Source organism: Trachinotus anak, unplaced genomic scaffold (genome assembly GCF_046630095.1).
Source record: "Trachinotus anak isolate AG129_WGS33_773 ecotype Australia unplaced genomic scaffold, CSIRO_AGI_Tana_v1 ptg000003l, whole genome shotgun sequence".
Taxonomy (NCBI): domain Eukaryota; kingdom Metazoa; phylum Chordata; class Actinopteri; order Carangiformes; family Carangidae; genus Trachinotus; species Trachinotus anak.
Window position 1 is genome coordinate 21,933,832 of NW_027273854.1, and position 26,142 is coordinate 21,959,973.

At 44.7% G+C, this 26,142-nt stretch overlaps 1 protein-coding gene across 1 annotated transcript in view; it reads right to left on the reverse strand.

Moving 5' to 3' along the window:
• Positions 1 to 704: 704 nt before the first annotated feature.
• prr36b (proline rich 36b) overlaps positions 705 to 26,142 on the reverse strand; it is a 29,384-nt gene continuing 3,946 nt past the window's right edge. Inside the window, exons 2-5 of the mRNA XM_071474540.1 lie at positions 15,053 to 15,784; positions 14,439 to 14,526; positions 5,310 to 5,533; positions 705 to 5,081 (exon numbers count right to left, since the gene is read on the reverse strand). Coding sequence (XP_071330641.1) covers positions 1,825 to 5,081; positions 5,310 to 5,533; positions 14,439 to 14,526; positions 15,053 to 15,677 — 4,194 coding nt within the window. The 5' untranslated portion in view covers positions 15,678 to 15,784 and the 3' untranslated portion in view covers positions 705 to 1,824. The remainder of the gene's footprint in view (positions 5,082 to 5,309; positions 5,534 to 14,438; positions 14,527 to 15,052; positions 15,785 to 26,142) is intronic.

Consider the following 26,142-nt stretch of genomic DNA (forward strand, 5'->3'; position numbering starts at 1 on the left):
GCATACAATTCCTGAAGACGGAAAAGTAAGGTGTGTGGTGCATTTCCTGTCTGATTGCTGTTAAAGGTACCTTGTGAAATTTTTGACCACTAGAAGTGTGGAGTAATATTTTTACTAGTGGGTTTGTTTGCACTACTATGTGGGCTCCTGACTGACAGTTGGTGGCAACAATTCACCAACAAATGCTGCAGAGTTCCCACAGAGGCACAGAAGAAGACTGCAATCTTGCAAACAATGAATGTGAACAATATAGAATTTTTAAAAATTGCCTTTGCAAATGTTTTATGAGAAGAGAAATGCCTCAACACATTTATTCGACCTGAAGGATGAACATGTGTTTTACTGAAAACATTTCTTTGTTTACAAGGAAACTCCACAAGGCACCTTTAATTGAGTCTCTCCTACCAAGCATGTGTTGTTGCTGTGTTGAGTCTGAAACTGTCATGAAGGCATAAGCATGCTGGAGAACAGGGCACTGGGACACCATTTGGATTACCTCTTTGATTTCCACCAAAATTCCATTTTAGATACAACATTGTACAATGTGGCATCACTTCCTGTTTACCAGTTATTCCCATGGTAAAAGATAGGAAACACCATGGGAAATTAGTTGTGCAAACATACAAATACACAGAGATTCAAACACAAGGAGAGTCAGTTCAGGCATGCTGGATCCATAGGGAAAATAAGAAACAGGAACAAAATGCCTTGCAATGATGTTTTAATGGAATTTTGAAAGATAACCTAGTGTGAACCATCCATTTATGAACATGTCTAGTGTAGAATAGTTTCAAATTTCAAGGTAGTACACAGTCTTTTTGTTAGTTAAACATGCAATATACTGTTGAAATAGTAAACCAAACGCCCACTATGAAAACGTTTCAGAAAGTGTAAAGCTGTGATAGCGATGTAGGACAATGCAGGGTCTCATCACAAATAATAGGCTAGTTGTTAGTCTGTTCTGGAACACAAATGATCAGCTAACTGAGGCTTGAAGCTTAGCCACTTAAAACCAAAATGCCTGAAACACATACTGTACGTGACTGCACTTTATATACCTTAACAACCTATGCAAAGAGCGCAGAACCTCTTGAAGCACACATTAAAAACTTCACCAACTGCAATCTAATACTCCCAAACCTACCTCAACAAATCTGTAAGGGCCAAACAGCCATGTTAATACCTAGCCTTTATTTTGACAGCTAAAAGTCTTGAAATAAGAACACAACCTTTTAAAAAGGAGCATGTGACTATCGCTATGGTGCTGTTGAACATGAAGCGTGTGTACACAGGGTAGGGAGGACCAGGTTTTAACGGAACAAAAAAAACAAAAAAAAAAACAACAAATAAGCAAATACAAAACAAAAAGAAAAACAAATCATTGACATTTGTTCGGTAAAAACAGTAGGATAAATACACATTGAGTCCATTTCATTCCATCTGTTTTTTTTTTTCTTTTTCGGTTTAAAAGCTCAGTCACATTGGACCAATCAGTCAATACCCCATCAGGGGCTACAGAATATGCAGTGTTACTTAAAAAGAACATTCTACTAGAAAATGGTAGTGGCTATTGTACATTAAGGAGTTTAAGCCACACACTCATAACCATGACCATAACAGTATGAAAGAGGGAGGCTTCATTTAAAAATTGCTACAGTCATTTTTTCCCATCTCCTTTGTTCATTTTTTAAAATCTTTTCCTACAATCTTGCTCTCCTTTTTTTTTTCTTCTAAGCCATCTAACCCAACTGGAGAGAAAACGAACAACAGGTAAAAGGGGAGGGTTGCAGGGACAAGGTGCATTCCGGGGGTAATAGGAGGGACTTATACATTACCTGCCAGAAAACTATCAGTCTTATCACAAATGGTTGAGTAGTACGGTGGCTGGCTGTCACCGGTGTCTCCAGATTCCTCGGCCCCAAGAAGGCGACTGGGCTCCAGCGGATCAACTTCCCCAAGGTGGTCTGCTGCAATCTTTCCCCCCAGCATGTAGTGGTGCTCATCTATACTGGGCTGGATGTCTTCTGGGAGACCCAAAGGCATCAGGTCCACGGGTCTGCCAAGCAGGTTCTCTGCCTGGGCGGCGGCAGCAGCTGATGGCAGGGTCAGCTCCTTGATGAGGGAGGGGTCCTTGGCCTCCTCAGGCAGCTGTTCCTCGTTCTCCAGGGAGAAGATCCCTGGACTCTTTCCGCAGCTCTCGGCCATGGAGTGGGCGTTGGAGTTGGATGTGGTGCAGTCGAAGCCGTAAGATGCCACAGAGTTGGCTGACTGAGGGGTGGCCCCGCCTCCGTCCTCTTCGCCCTCTCCGGCGGGTGTGTCTCCCGCCTCCTCATCCTCATCAAGGGCGGGCAGATTACAGGTGGGAGTAGGGCTTTCAAACCCAGCGCTCTCATCCATCATCATCGGTGCATCTGGGTCATTTATCTGCATCTCACCCTCTGTATCACTGGCCTCGTCTCCTGAGGTGGAGGGGGAAGACGGGGCGGATGCTGGAGCAGTTGGGGGTCCAGTTCCCAGGACCTCATCAGCAGGGAGAGTCTCAGCCTCCTCTTCTTCTCCATCTCCTTTCTCCAAATGGATACCCAGGTCCTGCTCCATGTCAGGCTGGACTGAAGCAGGCACTGGGGTCTGCTGCTTGTCTGAGCGGGACTCCACCCCAGAGCTGCTGTCGTAATCGCGAAGTTCCTCTGGTGTGCTTGTTTCGCTGCTGCTGTGGGCTGCCAGACCTGTGCCACTCAGAGTGCTGGACTGAGACATGCCTACAGCTGGGGCAGCAAGCAGCATGTGGGCCTCCTCGCTGGCCGAACCCTTCATGTCCTCATGGGCTGACTCGTGCTGCTGGGGCTCTTGTTCTGACTGAGGAGCAAAGGAAGGAGCACTGCTGTCCAAATATGCCTGGGCATGAGAATGAGTTGGTGTCTCAGATTCAGCTGCCCCATGGTCAGACAGTGGGCTGGGGGAGGAGACGGAGAGCAGCGAGGCTGGTTGACCCCAGGTATCGGAGAAGGGGTTGGTCTGACCCCAAGATGAGGCTGGGGGGATGGAAGGCGGAGGAACAGAGCGATTGAGGTTGTCTAAACGCTCCTCCTCATTAAAGTCATCTTCATCTGCATTCCCACAGCTCTCTGTCACGCCTTCACTGTGCATCTCTACATCTTCATCATCCTCCTCATCGTGTTCCTGCTGCTGGAACACCTTGTGATGCTCCTCTACTCTCTCTGAACTCAGGTCCATATCATCCACCCGCTCATCCTCTTCATCCTCGTCATCCTCTTCCTCATTGGCCAGGGTTTCCACGTTGGGAGAACCCATGAGATTACCATCTCCCTCTGAGCCACGGAGGCTTGAGTCGACCAGGGCGTCTGAGCTCTGGGTGCCCTCCAAAATTGCAGTGTGCTGGGTGCTGCTGAGGTCAGAGACTCCCTGCTGCCGACTGCTGGTGCAGCTGCTCACATCCTCAGAGTCCATCCCAGACAGCAGGTCGTCACCGTGCCAGCCCGCTGAACCGCCAAAGGCTGAGGACCGGACCTGGAACTCATCAGATGGCTGAGACATGCTCATGTCAGTGATTATGGATGAAGGCTGATGGCCTAGTCTCCTCTGTTCCTCATCTTCATCCTCCTCCTCCTCATCATCATCCTCATTAATCTCTTCATCAGCCTTTTCCACTGCCTCCTCCTTTTCATGAGGGGAGATCAGGTCTCTGGAGGTGAAATCATCCATGGGCGAGCGAGGTTGTGCCATCATATTAAAGGTCTCTGCAGGTGGAGCCATGGAGGGAGGCATAAAGAGGTTCTCCTTCTCTTCCTCCTCTTCCTCTTCCTCTTCCTCTGCCTCAAAGTGTTCTTTATTTTCCTTTTCCTCTTCTATCTGGAAGTTCATCATGTTGACTGCACTCTGGGAAGAAATGTCATATGAGGCCAGGGGCTGGTCCATGTCCCAGGGATCAGACTGGACATGCATGTCCAGCAGAGAGGAGGCCTCCTGTGGCTCTCTGACAGGAGAGACGGGGCCTGGTGGGGAACATGGAGGAGACATGACAGTAGTTCCCAGGGAAGGAACTGAGTCGTTGGCAGACTCCTCAAATTTGAAAAGGTCCGACTGGGCTGACAGCTGAACGTTGGAGGCTGGTTCATGGACTGGTTCAGCTTCTAGTTCTGGCTCTGCTGACAGCTGAGACATTGGTTCTACAAGGGGTTCTGGAGATGTTTCTCTTACTTGGTATGGACTTGGTTCTCGTACAGGTTCCGGTGTTGGTTCTCGCATGGGTTCTGGAGTTGGTTCACGTATGGGCTCTGGAGTTGGTTCACGTACGGGTTCTGGTGTTGGTTCACGTACGGGCTCTGGTGTTGGTTCACGTAAGGGCTCTGGTGTTGGTTCCCTTACAGGCTCTGGTGTTGGTTCCCGTAAGGGTTCTGGTGTTGGTTCCCTCAAGGGTTCTGGTGTTGGTTCACGTACGGGTTCTGGCGTTGGTTCACGTACGGGTTCTGGTGTTGGTTCACGTACGGGTTCTGGCGATGGTTCACGTACGGGTTCTGGCGATGGTTCACGTACGGGTTCTGGTGTTGGTTCACATATGGGTTCTGACACTGGTGCTAAGACTGGTTCTGGTGTGGGCTCTGATGGTTTTGCTTCAAGAGCTACAGCAGGTGGCTCCACAGCTACTTCTGCAGGAGGTTCTGGTTCCTCAGGTCCAGCAATGGCAGCTGCTGCAGTAGCAATGGCTGCCGCAGCAGCTACGGCTGCAGCAATTTCCTTTTCAGGTTCAGCAACTGTTGCAGCTTTGGGGCCTCGCTTCACAGGGGTTGGGGTGCTGCTGCCCACAGTTTTCTTTGGGCTGGAGGTCTTGGCCGTTTTGGAGGCAGGCGCCTTGGCAGGTGTGGGCTTACTCTCTTGTGTTTTAGAGCGGTTAGGTGTCTTTGTGTCTGCAGCCTTAGTGGTAGTGGGCTTTTTGGCGGTGATGTCAGATTTTGAGGCTGTTTTGGGGGTCTCGGGTTTAGCTGACTTTGTTGTCGATGAAGGGCGGGTAAGGGGAGAATCTGCAGACTTTTTGGCTGCTGGGGTGGCTGGTTTGGTAACATCTAGGCAAAAACAGAGCACAAAGAATGGTTCAACAATGTTATAATGTAACTAAAACACAGCATCTTATAAACTACAAAAAAGACCAAATTTCAATATTTAAGTTTTCTGTTGTGAGATATCACTATTCAAATTAAAGATGAAAACATAAAAGAAATGTGGAGTTTTAAAATCCATAATATTGAAATACAATACATACTATATGCTTGTGCATTCCTGCTCATTTTTACCTTTTTTCACAGGGGTTGAGGTCCTGGATGTTTGTGATGCTAGGGGTTTGCCACCAGAGGGGGTAGTAGAGGTTGATTTGGAGGCAGAAGGCTTGGCAGTGGTGGAGGGAGTTTTGGGGGTGGTAGGTTTGGCTGTAGCTGGGGAGCTCTTGGTTGTGCTGGCAGTGGGTGGCCGGGTTGAGCCTGTGGCCGGACGAGGTGATGCTGCCGTGCCGGTTGTAGGTCTGAAGAAACGGGACAAAGAACAGGGTTAAGAGACATATTACTGCATAGAGATCTGGAGCAGAGAAACAAATCTGACTACATTTGCATATTCTCATTCTAACTCATGATTCTCTCTCTGCTGGTCCACTCTAGGCTGACTTATACATTCATTCATCAAAATCTCTGTAAGACATATTTCAGTGAACTCAAAAGATGGTGGTTTCCCTATTTACAAAACATAAAGGATGACAATTAAATTAAGGTGACTCAAGCATTTCAGTTGTCAAGCCACTCACAGCTAGGGGGAAACATCAGGTTGTGCCAGTTAACCCTGTGCTGCAAGTGCCTCAGAGTGATTGTGACAGGGAGCAAGACTGTGACATCTCACTCGTTAGTCACTGCCAGAATGTAGCCTAAGAAACAGCACAAACATGAGCGAGGCTGTTTACAAAGCTTACAGGACTAAAACAATACAAGTGCATCAAGGCTTTCCTCCTCATGAGCAGAAAACAGACCATTCTTAATGGGTGCACCAGCAGGCAAGGCCCTGACCTAAATGACCTTTCACAGATGTGGCATCAGCCCTCCCAAACACAGGAGGGCAGACACAGACCCCTCATTAGAGCAGGCTGTTAACAGATAGCTTTTCCTGATATGCGCCGTTACTCCCATATTTAAACAATTATTACATCTTGCCCCTCTTTATGAAACTCTGCCTTCCAGAAAGGCTGTTGGGAAAAGCTATAAACACTTCTGCCTTCAGACGCAGTTGCACAACATGTCGTACAAACTAGTTGTCATCTAGCATGAACTGGCTCTTAGTGTATTAGCATCTGAAACACTAGTAACAACAGGCCCAGGCCCAGCTCACTCTTCCACAACCCCATGACAAATTCCTCTTCGGGCCTATGAAACGATGCAGTTTGGAAGGTGAGTCACAATGGACCCCAGAGAGGCATCCCAGGCCCAGTCAACCCTGTCCCTGATCTCTTGTTTGCATCCTGTCCCCACAAGGGAATGACACCTGGGGCAGTATGCATCAGCTTGCCCGTCCTGGCCGCCTGCCTGGCCCAAAAGCTGGCTTCTATGTCACGTCTGAGCGAAGTAACCTACATCTAGTAGTCCTGACAAGGCTGTGGTGTGCAATCTCCTGAGCCCATGCTACACTAACTGCATGTTTCTAAATAAAGAATTGAGTTAGTTCTGGCAGAAAGAGAACAGGCAGGAGGGAGGTAGAGGAGAGTGAAGATGGCTGGGACCACGTTAATCTTTAATGCTGAAAGGAGAACAAAAATAACTTCTCCAAATCCCCCAGTTGGAACCACAGGCTGTGTTAGAAGCACAGTCATTGTTTAAGGGCAATGAAGTAGTGCATGCTGTGCACAACCTGGCAAATGTAACGGAATACGGTTTGGTAACAAAAAATAAGATTAAAGCCAGGTTATGGGTGGCAATGGGTGGCAACACAATAGGGGTGTGGTCACGTCAAAAGTTCAAACCAGCTTTTACAGCTGATCATTATCACTTATAATTGGCTTCAGGGTAGTGAAAGGTGTGTTAGTGATATTGGGATTGTCGGATCATGTCTGCGCAGTTCTGCTAATATGAAACCCTTTTGGCTAAGCAAAACCGCATAGACTCATCTGTGATGCATTGACTGGCTGTATTTGGAGGAGATTGTGTTTACTGGAAAATGCTGACAAGGAAATATGTGAGTAAATGTGCTAATGTTCTTGTGGCAAAACAAAGCCCTGTTACAATTTTGTTATAGAGACAGTATAAAAGAGAGAGATGAAAATGATTATCAGCTGGCACTGCGATAAAATGTAAGACCAAGTTGCATCCAATCCTTGTCTGAACTGCAGAGCTGGCTGAGGAAAGTTTAGTCTAGTCTGAGCGAAAACATTCCATCTAAAATGTGTTCTGTGTAACAGTGCTCCACTACAAAGCTCTGAAGCTCTGAAACAGTGAGTGAGATGTTGAGATTTTAAGCCTAAAATTGTGAACTAGATGTTAAAAGGTGAAATGAGAATAAGTTCTGTGGTGCCTGAATTAGAGAGGAAGAGATAAGAATAGAATTACAGGGAGAGGAGAATGAGGAGAATTAAAGGATACAGGGGCTGGCATTGGAGATGAAGTATGCTGAAGGGATATTCAGACACAGTATTCACAATAATCTGTCTGATAAAAGGAAAATGGATAATCCAAAAAGGCAGGACTGCTTTAAAGAGCACTGGAAAATAACCAGGCCACTGAGAAAGAACGAGGCAAGAGACAGAGACAGAGACAGAGACAGAGACAGAGACAGAGACAGAGAGAGAGAGAGAGAGAGAGAGAGAGAGAGAGAGAGAGAGAGAGAGAGAGAGATGGAATGAGGAGGCAGATAATATTCATCCGATTACACATTATCTTATATCAGTGTGTTACCGAAGAAGGCAGTCTGCACAGCTGAAAAACTATTATGGTACTTAAGACACCAGGCCACAGTAAAATGAGCTCTTGTGTGCTCTGAGATTTGATGTTGTTTAACATGGTGACAATGTCTGCAAACAATGATGCATTGTTGCTTGAATTATTTCAAGTTTCTATTCAGTCTGTAATGAAGCTCACTGTCAGCTGAATGACAGAGAAGACTAAAAGTGTTACTGCCACTTTGTGCCTATATTTAACTCAATGGGCAGCTTGTATCAAAGGGAAAAAAAAGAACATTGTTCATATTTCACCACAGGCCTTGCTGGGAGAAACTACACTATAAATTGGGGTTAATGCGAATGTTAACCAGAAAGCCCAGAAACGCACTGGAGCTGAAGAATCAGATGACTGACAGTCGCTGCAGGCTCGCTGATGCACACGGCAAAATACAGCAAGTTCACCTTAATTTGATTGCAGCTACACATTGCCTCCATCACTGCAGCTGAAAAAAGGATTAATGTGTGTAAGAACATGGCTGCCTGCTGGTGCCGCTTTGTTAAGATACACCAAGAGTTAGGCTATGATTTAGATAATAAGATGCACCATGAAAGGGGCAAATGAGTAAGCAGGAGCAAAGCAAGCGTGCAGACAGACATCTTGCCCGCTGAAAAGGCAACAAGCCATGGTAGAGGGACCTCCCTCTTTTCAAGAAAAGCAGCAAATTAAAGATGATGCTGTGTTAATTAAGTGGCAGAGATGTGGAGGCAGGATCTTTATCCTGGTTAGAGTGGCCTCGGCCTCTTCAGGAAGGATGTAGTCATGTGACTACGGGCACTGTGGGAGTTTTACTGTAAAATGAAGCTGATCAGAGCTCTCCTCTCTAAACGTAATCACGACTGTCCCCAGGTATCTTGATGGAGACCAGTTGGGACTCACTGTGGTAGCATTAAGTCACAGTGGCTGCCTGTCACACTGCTCTGAAGCAGCAGCAAAGCAGGAAGTGTGGACCCTGTGCCTCTATGTTTTAAATGTAGGTAGAATCCAAACTAAATAATCACTGCACCAAGTGGGCACTGAGTGTCCACCATATACAGTGTTATGTGAGATGCTCTATCATTTCTGTCACTCCTAAAGGAAAATGTATAAAATCTAAAAATAAATCTACAAACAGGGTCTTGTTTAAATGAAGATGATAAAAGCCCTCAGACCTTCTCAGTCTTTTTAAAATGTGTCACATTCTTTCCTCTGATGGAAGAATAAAACAGAAATAAGGCTTTAGTGTTAGCAGAGTCATCTCTATATGCATGCTGAGGACGTAATAATGGTGATAATCCAGTAATTATCCCTATTAAATCATCTATCAGTCACAAAGGAAGTACATACCACCAACTACATTCGTTAAGAGACTGAGACAAATAGGGATTTTTCGACTGAATATCAGGAAATTAAATATTTTTTATGCTCATCATTAGGTCTGAAAATAGAGAAGTGAATACATGATTCTTATAGAGAGAAAAAAACACTACTTTCCAGAAAGCATTTTCTCCAGTATCTATCACATCTGCCACATGTCTGCAGCAAGAGTGAACACACCCATAAACACACCCACAAACACACTCAAACCTTTGTCTCACACTCAGACATATCCACCTCCCTCTGTCCTCCCTCCTTCCCTCCCTCAGACTCATTCCCACTAAATCCATTTGGTAATTGGCTCGCCAGCTTCACCCTTATAAAATCATGGCAGCGGAAGACTGCATCACAGAGTCATCGACCACACCCATAGCAGAACACAAGATTTACAGCCTGCGCAACATGTCGTCTGCTTTATGCTGGACAGCTGAACAGTATCTGGGGCAAGGACCCAGACTACTGCCCACCACACACACCAGTGCTGGACCATTACATCAGCAGTAATTTGTTAGATCATGAAGAGGCTGCATTCAACCAACTGCAGTAAAAATTTATCATCCCTGAGGGACCATCAATGAGGAAAACAGCATGACTAATGTGGGAACATGAGAGGTTGAGTGGATGGCAGGAAAAATAGAAAACCACCTGATCACTCAAGAGTGAGCTTGTCTCATTTTCTATTGTGAATTTGTACAATAAAGACCAAATACCCTTGCTCTGTCCTCTGATCTACAAAAGTGCAATATTTCCTTTTGTTTCACACAGAGATACCCTCTGGTCCTTGCTGCCTTCTCTCTCTCTCTCTCTCTCTCTCTCTCTCTCTCTCACACACACACTCACACAACTCACACAACTCACACAACTCACACAACTCACACAACTCACACTCTCTGCAAGCACAGCCCTAACACTCTGTATGTATCTCTGGCAGCAGTGATGGGAGCTCACCAGGGACACATGACTTATTCAGCCATGTAGCTTCCATACTCCACTGCCACCATTTCTGTTTTACTTTAACTCTGCCGCATCCGCAGACAGCGGGGCTGGCAGGAGAAAGCAACTAAGCGGCACGTGCACATGTACCACATGTCCAGTAAACCATGTATGCCTCCCTTCCCCCTTTACGTCCTCATCATACAGAGTAATATGTCGGCAAATGAACACATGCTCTGCATTCTAATTACATGCTGCTCCTACTACTATGCAGGCGTCTGGAAGCAGCGCATACAATACGTGCATATGCTGAAGCACCTATATAGTGTACGCACAGTTTACAGCACAGTCCTGTTGGGCAGGTTGCACACTGCACACCAGTCTCCAATTATCTATGCAAACTGGACACGAATCATCTTTGCAGCTGCCTAAGAAAACTGGTACATATTCATGCATACATGCTGGCACATGAACAGTTAGCATACACTGCAGCACGCATAGACATGATGTTCAAACATCGCATAATGATTTCTACTTTCTCCATTTGGACTCTTATCAGGCTCAAATGTTTCCTGTCACAGGCGGCGTGCTGCGTGCAATCAGCTTCAAACAGCAGGTGCACACACATACACACCTCATAAAGAACACAAGAGAGCCACTGCAAACCATCCAAACACAAACACTCACCACACCCATGAAAAAAAAAAAAAAACATTTTTAAACTGTACATACATTGGTGCATAAACAACATATAACTGTCAGCTCAGCATCTACAAACTCACTGACCCGTTGCTGTATTTGTAGTCAGGTAAAGTGCAGTGTAGGGGGGGCTTGTTTCTTCGGTTGGGAAATGCTGTGACTATCAGACCCGTCCACACAGGATATTTCTCTTTCAACTTTGAGTGTACAACTAAAGAGCTGTTTATGTACGTGAGCTTTTCAGAGGAGTCAAGACTGTTTTCTAGAAAGGTTCTCTCTGAGCAGAGTGTCACAAAACGGCTGGACCTAGAATGAGCTGTAAGAGACAATAACTAAACAACCTAATTTAATTTTGTTAAAACATCTGGCCGAATAGAGGAACAAAACACTTGTGAGTGGCCTTAAATTAGATTGATGTCACTTAGTGAACCTGCCTTTTATTTGTCTGAGAAGTGGAACCTGCTACAGATGGAATTAAATCAATTGAGCCAGAGAAACACTGAGTAGATTGATAGACCCACTGTGTTGTGTGTGTGTGTGTATGTGTGTGAGTGTGTGTGTGTGTGTGTGTACGCAGGGGGTGCCTACTGTTGCAATGAATGAGTCTGTGGAGCTCTCCACCACTCTGCTGATAGCAGGCCTGAATTAAGGATTGAGTGAGGTAGGAAAAGGGCAAAATCTAATTAAAGTAGAAATTTATGGCCTTGTCAAAGCACATTGCATATACAGACTCTGATGTGCACGCACACACTTAATGAAGGATGCCTACAAGGGTACATGGTGCTGTCAGATGAGCCTATCGTCAGTAATGGTTATACCTCTCTCCTGGGGATTCATATGTAGGTCTACTGCAGCAAAATCCTTCTCTGGGTTACACATCCACAGTGGGTAACACATTTTACTGACTCATACACTCACAAAGATTACTTAGATACACACTAATACTCTGAACTTAACCTGATTACAATAATAGCCTCGGCTAGATTTCAGTGCAGTCTCTTGATAAATTCGACGGCGTTACATTACATTACATTAGTCTTTTTATTTAAGGGTGTGGCTTCTTGCAGTGCAGCCTGCTGAAAGTTGGTATTTAGCAAACAAACAGGTGGTGTTCACAGCACATCAGTGATGTTGACACACAGACACTCCACTTGTTTGTATGCACATTTTGAATTTGTGCTTTAAAAACCTGAGTGGAAATGCAGGAAAGAAGTTGAAATATAGCAAAATAAAAGACATTTTTAAAAAGTTGTGATGCTTGGCTGACATGGAAAAGTCAGTTTAACAAAAAAAAACAAAAAACTACATCAGTTCTGCATTGACCAATGAGAAGGTTAGAACGGTGCTGAAATTCATACATGAAACAAATATAAACGTTATAATTTCACCTCATTTTTCACATGGTTTTTCATCATTTGAGGTTTGACTGCTGCTCTTTTAAGTACATCAGATTTATGTCCCAGTGACCAGTGAAAGTGGAGTTATGGCTCCTTCCCTATTCATTTAAAAAGGGGCCTTCTTAGCCTGAAATAACTGCCACAAGGTGTTCAAAGATGGCTGTTAAGTGGTGAGACTTGCCTTTAAGGACTGTGGACCTGTGTTTGAACTTAACTCTGATACTTTTAATTTGTGTTTGCAGATTTCTTTGCTGTAAGGTATTTTAGGAGCAAAGGTGGGAGGTGATGTTCCACAGAAATCTGGGTGAACATGAGGAAGGTGTAATGTAAATTTCTATGAATGAAATCACTGTGATAGTCCATAAAGGTCGCACAATGAGCGTTCTGTTCTGCACTGATGATTAACAGCATGCCTCTGTATAATACGTTTTAATGAGATGTTTGCACATTAACCATTGTATAAAACTGTAATCTGAGTGTAATCTCTACAGCCCCAACTGCTACCAGTGGCACGTGGAGTGTGGAGGGGGAGGATGGGCTCTAAAACACCTTGCTCTCAGGTGGAAGAATGCTACTTGCAACTTTGTCATGTTAGTCTATTGGCAATAGCTAAATAAAGTATAAGACAGGGGGACATGGCAAAAAATTCTGTATGTATGTTTAATTCCTGCTCTGCTCTTCTGCTGTGGACTGGAGCCGGCCCATACTGGATTTTTGAGGCCAGTACAAATTTTGATCTTTGAGTTAAACGAATCAGGTAACAACATATCGAAATCATTTTGTTTTGGACTTATCAGAGCTGGAGACATGGTTTATAAATGACCTTAAACATCTTATATGTATATCTGCCATAAGCTAACAAACATCAGCCTAGTTCCTCTGTGGATGCAATGATGGATTCTGTTCTCCCTGCCTAATCTCTTGTATTGATCTGTGGAGTCTTCTCCACCTAACACAACTGTATAAGCACTGGGTGTTTCCCACGCTCTGAGGAGGCTGCTTCACTCAAAGTTCATTACTAAATATGTAATACTACTACTACTCCACTCTTTCAGCTAAGCTAAGAAAGTGAATAAGCCTATTTCCCCCAAATACCAGCCTATGCTTTAAAGCATCTTCCTGTGATTTCCTGCAGTTTGCTACAAATGGTCTGTTTCTGACTGAACAATGCACCAACATGGTGACATAACACATCATACCATACACCATGGTGTAAGGAAGAAACTGGCTATTGCTGAAAGAAATAAACAAGAAGAGGCAGATGGAGAAGAATCTACTGAAAGAACACTCAGACCCCCGAAGGCAGTATCTGATCAAGATCCTCACTGTCTCAGACAAAGGCCTCCTTCAGCCTCCTCTCCCGATATCTCACCCAGTCACCTCAGGACCCAACACCATGCGCCCATTGTGACTCAGGTGAGGAACACATGCTGACCTGATTGCACACAAACAGACACTCTGGTGTACAGAAGCACAGACAACCACTCACTGTAAAGCAACAAAGCACTGAGATCATACTCTTTTTCTCATTTAATTCTTCTAACTGCCCCTCCTCCATTTGCTACCACCCCCCGCCCTACCCTTCCTAAAACTTGTTTTATTAATAATGCTGTATAATGCTTGTTCTGGTGAAACCCTGCGAGGCATCCCTCTAAGGCTTGTTCTGACACTGGCTGGTAGCTGGCCTACTTATACCCGGCCCCTCCAATCCTCTATGTGGGGGATCATTGTCCCTCATTCCTCCGGGGTGTTTTTTCTTAAACAGGGTCTTCTTTGAACCTGTAGCCAAGCGAAGCCTTTTGAACCAACTGCTTCACACTTGGCACTCAGAACATTTATAATGCTGAACTCATTCCCAGCAATTCCTATCTATTTGGTTAGGTATTTGGATTCACTGCAGTAAATGTGCTGATTTGCTGGCAAATCATTGAAAAGGATTTTCATAAAAGGAGGCCAGTTAGAACATTTTGGCTTAGAGGATGTCTGAGAAGAGGACCAGTTATAGACAGCTGCCTGTGTTTCAGACTCCAGCATAGGCGAGGCCTCAGCTCCACACAAATGTCACACCTACCTGGTTGTCTTGGAAACAGGGGGCTTATCAGGCTTAGGTGAGGCAGTAGAGCTGGGCTTGGTGGGAGCTGCAGAGGCAGGTTTGGAAGCTGGAGGAGAAGAGAGGAGAGGAGAGGAGAGGAGAGGAGAGGAGAGCAGAGCAGAGCAGAGCAGAGCAGAGCAGAGCAGAGGAGAGGAGAGGAGAGGAGAGCAGAGGAGAGGAGAGCAGAGCAGAGCAGAGCAGAGGAGAGGAGAGGAGAGGAGAGGAGAGGAGAGAGAAAAAAGTTGTAAAAAATATGTGTATGATAAGAACATCATCATCTAGTGCAGTATTACAGTATATACTATATAGTAACATAACAGATAAAGGTCAGATATATTTCTTTCAGTACAGGATCTAGGGCAAATGTGTTTCTAGATCAGCAGCAGTCACTCTGCCATGTCTAATGTGCAGGCTGACTCTATCCACATCTATCTGCACATCATCATTACAGTGACTATTCCTGATTAGAGTTGAAGCTGAAAACATTTTATGCTAGACTTGCTGTGGATATATTTGTCCCACATAGCCTACATTCTGGATTACACTTTCTCACTGATCATAACTTTTTGTCTTGTGCTGACATGTTCACTGACCTGTGGGCTTTCTAGCAGCAGCTGCAGTGGTGCTGGTTTTGACACCATTAGCAGTTGTGGATGGTGTCTTCTTGGCTGCTGTTGGTCCAGTCGTTGATTTTGCACCATTGGTGGCAGGAGCAGCCCCTGTGGCTTTCTTCTCACCCACTTTGCTTTTGGTGGCTGGGGCTCCAGCCGTGCCTGTTGGTTTTTTGGAGGCAGCTGAGGTCGGGGCGCTCTTTTTGTCTGGAGTGGGTGTGGATTTCTTAGCCACTCCATTGGTCTGAGGCTTAGACACGCCATTGGAGAGGCGGCTCTGGGATGTGTTGGACCGTGAACCAGATGTGGCCTTGGTTGGGCTAGTGGTTGTGGGCTTTGTCTTGGGTGTGGTCTTGTTGGTAGTCTTGGCTTTGGAGTCTCCTGAGGTCTTGTTGCTGGTCTTGGCAGCTGGGGTTTCCTTGGCCTGTTCCGGTTGGGGTTCCACCTGGCCTGTCTCTCCTACAGGCTGCTGTGGCATCTCCTCTCCCACCGGACTGGCTGCCTGGTTGGGGTCCTGTCCCACGGCTGGTGCTGCCTCATTTTCTGGATTGGATTCCAATGCTTCCATTGGCTCCATTGCTGCCGTGGCAACCCCATCCGGCTTCATCTCCCCTAGAATGGTAGTGGTCCGTCTCTGCAAGGCAGGGCTGATCGTCTTAAATCTCACAGAATGGCCACAGGTCTACAGGCTTTCTGGAGACAGCAAGGTCTGGTCTGGAGAGAGACAGGATAACATACAGTTAGTCAACAGCAAGACCAGACATGAAAAGCAGTTTGCTGTCTCTGCTATCAGTACACAGAGCACCAGGAATGTTGTTAGCCCTGGGAATCAGATAAACCAGTGGCTTCTATCTTCTTACAGCTTCAGCATCACACACATACACACAGAAACATTTTTATACATGCATCCGAGAGTTGGCAGGCACATTGTGCACAGAAATATAACAAGATGTGCCATAATACTGTATAGGAGACTGGATTGCTGCATAAACCCAGGGGGGACTGAAGCGTATATAGGACAATATAACACATAGAGAGAGACATAATACAGACACCCATAAAAAGAAAATAGATCACAGCTTCATAAGTCATGCTCGGAGAGAAACCTCAGTATAAACAATTAGACCAACACATTTCATGATCAGTTTAATGTCTGTGAGGTCTCAGAGGCCACAAAAGGAGCGGCGGTGGAGGACAACATGTCTGCTGGAGGAACAATATAATCTACAAATAGCCTTCATTAATTTCAATGCCAACTGCAGTGCAGTGGCAAATGGTCCCCTCTGTGACACTAAAAAGCTCAGTGACACACTTGGCCAGTGGAACTGCTACGGGTTGGCTTCTTTTTTTTTTCCTTGGAACAAAATGGCATCAGAGTCACTAGTGTGGAAGACTAGGTTTCTGCGATACAACACTTAAGGGAGTGCAAAAAGCTTTAGCACGCAAATTATCATAACACACAACTGGATTTACCATAAGTAAAAAGTTAACACACGCAACTTCCAACGATTAGACTTAAATGGATATAAAAAGAAAAGTAAGGTGCGGGAAACAGGCTTGGATATATTCGCTAAGTGGGTCAAGGCATGAACAATGAACCCAAAGACAGGGAGACAGTTTGACTCATGGGTCAGAAGCAGAGCAGTCAGAGACATGAGTAACTGAGGACAAGAGATGGGGACGTGAAGCATATGAAGCCTGATGAAGGGCAACCATCTGTGATACACTGTCATACATCATCTGCATCAGTATCAGACAACTGTTGCTTATTCTGATTCCTTAGTGTCTTTCAAAGTAATGGATGAGGAGAAGAAGGTTTTTTTTTTCCAAGTTTGAGAGAAGTAGAAAGGGAAGTGGGGGGAGAAGCAGGAAACTGCCCTGTCAAAGTTTACAAACAGAGCAAGGAGCCGGCTGTGCAGGAGGCTTAGTGGTGAGACAAACTCTGAGGCAAGGCAGAGGCCAGCCCAGAGGAAGAGGCTTGGCCTGTGGAGCATGGGAACAGAGAGAGAAGGGGGGAGAGAGACAGGGAAAAAACAAGACATAAAATGAGCTCACTACTGGCTGATGATTGCTGGTCGAACTGTAAAATCCAGACATCACTAGTCATCCTAGTTTCCACTGACCTAAACTTGTAGGCACACACTCGCTGTCCTATTTCTAGAAGAGGACAGACATCATCTTTATGCTGCTAGCTTCCTGGAAACAGTTCCTGCACACTCTTCCTCGTCTTTCTTTCCCTCTTCGGTCACTCTTTACTCATCCTCTAAACTAAATCTCACATGTCAAAGGGCCTTCTTTCATTTTCCACTCATCCTCCCTTTCTCCCAACCATTTCCCCCTCCTCGATTTCTTTCCTCCCCCACAGCCCCGGCTCTCCTTCCATCCCTCTGTTCTCTGTTTGCCTTTGCACAGATGGCTGGAGCAGCTGAGCAGGGCCAGAGGGGGAGAGAGACAGAGAGAGAGAGACGGAGACTGGGGAAAAGAAATATATCCATGCATCCAAAACAACGCATAAGAACAACCAGTGCAACAGGCCGCCACCCAAAACGACCAAAGAGGCAGAGAGGGAGGCGACGGGTGGCTGCGAGAAGCGACTCATGCCGCACCCGTCAGTCACAAGAGGTTTTTAAATGCCAGTGAGGCTACAAAATGTGGACAGTTGGTTTAAATATGTTACAACCAATCACAGCTATTAGGAGGACAGTGTGGGCACTGGTGGGAGTGAGGAGGGGGAGGGAGAGAGAAAGTAAGATAAAAAGTAAGTCCCACACAGTTTTTTGTTTCAGAAAAACCTGTGGTTGAGACAGCCTTTTGATAATCTCCTGCACTCTTATTTCACATAAAGGAACACTTCAACATCTTAGTAACTACACATCAATCTTCTCTTCTAATATTTCCCAAAATGGCCAACTAATGTTTTGACTTTCAGTTTCCATAAGAAACAGAAACCATGAATATGACTCACTCTTTGCCTCCCATACTCCTACAGCCCAGACCAGGTCAAAGAGTGGTTGTTAGTTTGTGTTTCAGCACACAGAGCGTGGAGCAAACTGCTACGTAGCACCAGATGTTGCCTTTGTGACGAATGAATAAAGGTTTCCAAGTTTTTCAGCATCAAACTCCACCCACTTGGTCCTCCAAAATATCTAATAAAAGCACACCACAGTTTGACTAAGACCTGTTATAGCTATCAGCACTGTGACCTGACTCGACCACGCAGTGAACCAGGAAATAAGACCCGTGTCCAATCACCATTCCCTCCTTTATCTTTTCAGACTCTGGCGTTCTGCTCTTCCCACAGTAGACTGAAGCATCTGGCTAAGCTGTTCATTTCACTGTTCCTCTTCAGTAGTACCCTACATTAGTGGTGTGCATGTGTGTGCATGTGTGTGCGTGCGCGTGTGTGTGTGTGTGTGTGTGTGTGTGTTAGAGAGAGTGATAAATCCTGATTGCACGCCCACTGCCAGAGGAACATTTCTCTCTCTCTCTCTCTCTTGCAAGTCTCCAGACAGCTGTGAGATTGCATTTCTCTATCTGGCTCTATTGCTCATTCAGCCGGCCCTGCGTCACTAGACCCATCAGTCAGCAGTGAGAATAAACAGGCTCGAAACCAAGGCAGGAACTGGCTTTTTCATCTACTCTACACAGAAACTGAAGGTGAGGCGGCTCAAAGCTGAAGCAAGACACAAACTATTGCAGCAGACAAAATTATCCAGATTATCTGGGTTTAAATCTTTCATCTTTTTCTTACCACTACACACCTGGGCTTCACTGTTTTGTCCACCATACAGAAATCTGAAATCATTTATAAGCTACAATGCGTTTTTTTCCCTTTAGGCTTTAGACTGACATACAATTCTCTCTTTATTGCATGGTAATCTTCATTGCAGTGGCTTTATATTATCTTGAATTTCATCCCTAATTGCTGCAGCACTCCCAACTGAAATGTCTTCAACCCACTAATGCCATTACAGGTTTTCATTAAACCTAATTAGATTGAAGATAGTTATTCACTTTCAAACTGACTGGGCTGTTGCTACAAGGGCACACATTTTGTGAGAGTTATAAATAAGCCTATTTTGAGGGTGAAAATGATTTCTTAATGTGATAATGTTATTAAACACTGTTAAGTTGAACCATGTTTTCTAAGAACGAGCTACAAAAGTTAAATTAGCAGGTTTAATTCCTCAATAATTATTTCTTTCCACCTATCTGTGGAATCTGATTATTTTGCAGAGAAATTCTCCCTTTTTCTTTCCTCTGCTTCTCATTCAAACAATTACACATATTTGGACCATAGAGCTGTGTGGCACAATTTAGCATTGGCAAAGTTGTGGGGAGTTTAATCTATCATCACTAGAACAACTACATGTTTCGCTGGTTCAATGGCACCACAACTATAGCTGCTGCAGGTGGTGGTTTACATTACTCAACATTACAACACGTAACATTATATTGGGGTTATATTACTATAAGCACTCCCTTCAATTATATTTTTTTCAGCTGGTAAACAATACAATCCATGCATGTCACCTGTAGTCCTCCAATCTGATAATGAATAAAGGCAGAATAAAGTGTGGCTGGGGCATTAAGCTCATCACTTCTTAGGTAAAATTTGCCCTTCATCCACCTGTCTAAACACTTGGGCTTTCCTCCAAAAACCCAGGGAAAAGCCTGATCTGATTGGCTCTGGAAAATCCTGTCTAACACCTTCTTTTGTCCTGTCAAGGCTACAACCCAGGCTGTCATACACAAACAGGAGTTTTCAACCCATAAGGGACCAAATGGATTCAATGACCTGAGACGTAATGGTCTGTGAGTTAGCGCACATTTCCAGCAGTGGATTCTAGACAGATGGCTATGTCAGCTACATTAGATTCATTTCAAAACATGTTTAATTTTAGGGGCCCTGCACTGTGTGAAATGTTTAGAGCATAAAAGGGTTTAATCGGAAGAGAATTTCTGGTCAACCTACCTCAGACCAAGCAGCTGGACACTGTCTATCAGCTGCCCTGAGCGAAACACACATGCACACAAAAGACATGTAGCAGAGTAACTACATCAACAGGCTGGGTTTGTTATCCTCAGTATTCAGCTAAAAACAATAGCTGGAGATAGAGCTGTATGGAAGCAGAGTGGGAGGTTGGCACTGGTATCCTTGAAGTCTGGCAGTTTTGTCACTGTAAACTTCTGAATGTAGTTGACTTTGCAAAAATGTGTTTATTGCTCTTCACAGTGTGTCCAAGTCATGTGGTTGGAGCTTCCAAGCAGCATCCCACTCCAAATTCCCCGCAAGCCTCGATGATGAGCTACGCAGTAACTGAGAACAAAAGAAACCCACACGAATACTTAGTCGCACAAAAACCAAAGGCAGTGGTCAGAATGCAGGATCATCCTCCACACAAACGCACGCACACACACATGCATGCAGTCGCACACACACATTTACATTCTTTGGATGATAACTCATCAGTCATATGCATCATCTGATCATGTTTAAACCTCAGCCAGTTGTGGTCTATTATCTTAAATGCATTTCTATAGACTAACTTTAATCTAACAGCCTTTGTTTCCAGTCTCTAGTTTTGATTCTCATACGTATTTGTGTACAAGTGAGGTATACAGTTTACACTTTATATTGCTTAACATTTGTTTTTATATTTTATCAGTGCAAGGATTCTGCATGCAAGACATTTTGTACAGTTCTCTTCCGGGCAAATGCTGTGTAGTTTAGTCCTGTTGTTGTTGTTGTTGTCATTATTATTACACTTAATAGGCCTCAAGCATTAAACTAATGATGGGCAAGCCAGCTCTGCAAGGTGAGATCATCCTCCTAGGCATCATCCCTTCTTAATACTCACACTGGGATATAAACAAAATGTGTGTGTGCTCAAATGTTTATGCGTATTCCAGACACACTACAGTGTTTAGGCCAATACTGTCAATAACTGGAAGGCATCCAGCTCCGCTGGGGGATCTAAGCTTTTCTGACTGTCTAGACACAAACATGCCGTTCTTGAATAATCAGGTCATCAGCATATTTAAACAGAAAACTGGTACTTTGACCCCATTTGTGCATCAAGTACAATCTACTTCTCTGTGCATGTGTGTAGGGGGGTGCACATGCACTAACCATGCCTGTTTTAAATACAGCAGGAGGCTACTTTAAAGAACTGCTACAGGAAAATAGCAAATTTCTGAATCATTAAAAACAGTAGTGCACAGGGTGGCTGTGATTCATCATGCAGATTAAAATTAAGAAGCTGTAGCACTGGTTATTGAGCTAAATGTTAATGTCAAATCTGGGCTGTGGTGTGTGTTCACCACTAATCACAATCACTGTCAGTTAGAAACAAGAGACTCTTCGCCTTCTCTACACAAAGGCCTGAATCAAAGTGCCCCCGCTCACTCCCTCACTTCAGCCAACCAACCGACTAAGAGCATGTATGAATTGCTGTGGTAGAAAGTCGGCTCTTCTTTCACAGTACACAACTGTGTACACACACACATATGCATTCTGTGAGCCTTCTCCTATCCCCGGGGCCTACTCTAAATAGTAGTCAAAGAGAGGGATTGTGGGGGAAGGAAGCATTGGTAGGAAGGGGGGTAGGGGAGACGGCAGAAAAGATGCAAAAAGAAAGTGCGCTTTTGTGGCCGGTGTAACCCTCAGCTAATGCTGACATGAGCTTGTGCAAGCTTGATAGAGTTACTCAAGACATAACTAATGCCTCCGTAAGAGGATAGAGGGTTTGAGCAGAGATGCCGGCAGAGAGGGGAGAGGATGTGAGATTGCCGGGTCTGGTTTTGAAGGCATTTTTAATGAGCATTCAGTGGCCTCTGACCCTGTAATTGACATGCTTTTATCTTCACAAGCAGCAAACACAAGACACTGAGCAGCAGCGTTTGCTCTTTGACACTGCTAATAAACCATCCTCCTTCCTCTGACACATCCAAGGTCGGATTTACAGAACACATCTCATTATGTAGACTAATGCTTTGAAGCACTTCACCGTCTTTGCTTAAACAGCTGTTCAATTATATCAATGAAACCATAAAAGACTAAAGATGAGATTTTTCTAATGCTCTTTGTGTGAATATTCACTTTATAGAAGTCTGTAATAAATTAATAAAATCTTTATTTGGAAACTTCATATTCAGATTCTTTTTTAATGGCACAGCAGCTCCAAACTTGTCTCTGTGAGGAGCACAACTCTCTGCAGTGCTTCTTCAATAATTTACTGCTCTCTTGTTTACAGCACCATTGCTCATGGGTAAGTGGGCTGATGTAAGTGGCGTCAGATTTGACGTAGTTTTACTTGTGACTGTGAGCAAAAAATGATAAAATAAGAGGAATGTGTATATGTTTTGATGAGTGTGTATTTCACTCCTCCTCTCTGAATGTCAGACTCAAGACGCCACACGCTGGCACACGTCCTGAGATTGTCTATTCAACCTACTCTAAATCACAACAGTAGTCTCAGTCAACTCTCCACCCAATTTAGTGCCACTAAGAGCCATGGGTCTAATACTACTGCAACAGATAATTGAATCTAGACCAACCCCAGATAAGAATAAGGAAAAATAATATATTTAAAATATTTTTTTTTTGAATTTAAAATGCAACCTGTTTCGATTGATAACTTTCTCTATTAATTTATAGGTCTAAAAGCATTAAAAAAAACATACCATCACAAACTCCCTAGGCCCTACGTGATGTCATCAAGTCAGTTCAAAACCCACTAATATGCCATTTTCTATAATGTCATTCCAAGAAAAACAGTATCAGTCATCAGTAAACAAATTACAGTATCAGTAGAGAAATTACCTACAATTTATTAGCAACTAAAATGGTGGTGGGAAGCTGGCTGGCAGAGGGGCTGGCAGGGAGAGAGATCCATCTTTATTTCTTAGCTAGCTGAATCAAAAGTAACGATGTACAGCTACCACTGCCCACCGCAGCAGGTTTCAATTACCCTCAGCCAATTGTTGGCAGAACACTGACAACAGAATAACAGCTGTGGCAGCTACCATCAGTCATACACTGGCAGAGTGCAAGACATAAAAAGTTGCTGAAAGAAGCTATTTCCACAGTCAATGAAGCCATTTGTTTTAGAATGAAAATGTCAAATAAACTCACCCTGCCTATAGAGTAAGCGTTCTTGTTAGAACCCATTATTGTGAAGGAGTTATGTAACAGCAGTGGCAGGATCACAGCAAATACTTTCAAAGCTAATACCACTTCAGCCCACCATCACTGCAACCACTGACTCTATCCCCATGACACTTAGTGGGAGGGTTTCTCCACATGTCACCGCCTCTTCCTCAGCATTAACACACATCATCATGGCTTGCTGCTTATCTCCAGAGGAAGTGGCCGACCGTGATACAAGAGCTTGATTATTACCAAACACATAACTAATTTGAATGTGGATGCGGATGTGCATAGGGATGGAGGAACAGAAAAGATGGGTTTATGTGTGGAAGTCAGATGAGTGGTGCTGAAGGTACGACACCCAGTTAAATGGTGTTAACCAGTGCTGCTGTTGCCTCCATCAACTTCATGCTAATTTGCAGATCACACATTCCCCAAACACCCCCGACCTAAGGTCAGGAAACCGCCTCTGTCCTGCACACAAATAAACTCAAAACAAAGCCTGCTGCTTCTCCTTGGCATTCCTCACATCCAGTGGGAGGGCTGAGTGAGCAGGAGAGAGAGAGAGGAAGCAACCACAAGGGACAGAGGGAGACAGAAGGAAGGCTTCCATCAAAATGTTGTGCAAAGCTGTGAACAAATGTCAAAAATTTGGCTAATAATACAACCCAGTGTGCTTTTCCCACACTGAGAAATTGGCAATTTTTGTTTTGTTGTAACGAAGGTAAGTAGGTACGTAAGTACATTATTCCTGTTTTATCGAATTTCTCTAGCATGTTTTAGGGAAAAAAACCATTATCTAAATAGTATGTTTTGTTACAGTTAAATCAATCTAGCAAATGGGAAATGATGGTGAAACTGGTCATCATGCTTATAATGGTAATATAAAAATATAAATGCTGTATAAACCTCTGGTGTATTGTCAATGCACTAACATTATTTTTAATTATTATATATTATTATTTTAGTATTTTTTGCACATTTCAAATCAGTTCTTCTTATGTTCAAATACAAAATACACATAAAAACAACTGTTGACGGAAACTTACTTGGGGATGATAAATATAAACCCATAAAAATATGTCCACTGATGCCATTAGTTATCCAGACCTACCTCTTTAAGACAGCGGGCCACAACCAGCACACACACACACACACACGAGTCTCCTCCCCTGCTGATTGTTAAGTGAGCTCCTTAATTGTATGCAGTACAGTCATTCCTACCCACTGATTTCCAGTGGGTCAGTGGGCTGCTGGGATGCTCAATAAGACAAACTGAGGCAGAACAAAGGCCCCGCTGAGAGGAAGGAAAAAGTCTTTTTCTGTCCTGTTTACTTGGCTGCTGGCGTGTGTGAGAGAGAGCAGCAGATTGTGGGACAGACACCTGGATCACACAAACATGTGATCAGAAAGGCTGGCACTAATCCTAAGGACTCTTTGGAGATTCACACTAAGATTTTACAATGTCCTCCAGTGGGGACTCAACTGAAATTAAAGGATTACAAAGCTACATAAAAATATATCTCTTTGTTAATTACCTTTCCTTTCGTAATGAAGATCAGCAAAAAGCGAGTAAGATGGCCACACATGATAAAGAATTCAAGCGCCCTAATGCCACAGTTTAGGGATGTACATTGTGTGCATTCACACCACCCCCCTCCTCCCAACAAGCACCAAACAACCAAACAAGCTCATGCACACAACGTATACAACCATACAAACACTCGAACCCTGTCCTTCCCATGGTGTGTCCGGGCTCGGAGAAACTCGGCCCCCTGGGGACAGGCAGATTAACACATGACAGAGCTTGTTAACCCTGGACAAAGAGAGATGCTAATCTTGTACAGTCGGCCTCGACTGTCCTCAAACAGTAGCTACACAGACGCAGCTACAGGGAGAGAGAGAAAGAGGAACAGAGAGAAGCTCAAGAAAGACAAGAAAGAATGAGGGAGGGATACGCAGCAGTAACAGAGGCCTCAGTATGTCCCAGAAACGAGACAATGCTGTGGGGAGGCAGGGCTATAGGGTCCATCAGCCCCAAAACAATAAAGGCTGAGACAGAGCCCGACTACAAACAAGGCCCCATCAGCGAGGGCCCTACTACAGCCTGGCTGAGCTCCACCGCCTGCAGGGACGACCAGCAGGGCAGCGCAGAGCTAAGCTGTGTGGATATTGATCGCACAGGAGAAAGCGGGGAGGCGGGCTAGCAGCTCCACAGATGGGCAGGACAGAAAAAGAGACAGACAGACAGAGGAAGTGCATTAGTAAGGCAGGTTCCTCTGATGCTGTTAGTCCTCTCCCCTGGGAGATAAGAGAGATAGCAGTGACAAGGTTATAGGAGAGGCCAATAAAAAGGGGGGGGGGGGTAAAAAAGGGACAGAGACGGAGAGAACCAGTTAGTAACAGCAAGACAAGAGGCGAGACAGAGGACCCTACAGAGAAACTAAGGCTAATTTGTAACTTGAAGAGCTGCTGGATCATCTCCATAATGGGCCGTCTGCCCACAAACAAGCTCCTCTCCGGGGGTAAATGAGATCAGGCCAGCCCAGGACCAGCTGGTGGCTTGGATCATTGACACCAGATAGAGCAGATACAGAGATGGAGGAAGAGGGCAGAACCGAGGCATCTGGACAGGATGGCAGGAACACACCCGAGAGGCTCCGGCGCTCTCTCTCGAGATTTTGCACGAGGGACACGGACACACGGACAAGTGGAACGACTGTGTCCATAAGAGGATTATGTCCTCCTGTTTGAAGTAGAACAAGGCACGTTCCAGATGGAATCTGATCCCTCGCAGGAGGGCAGATAGGTTGGATGGCTGACCACACCAGCACCTACTAACTACAGCTTTCTAAGAACTAAACCACAAACCACACAAATGGCTTTTATACACAGTTTTTGCTCACATACACAACAACCA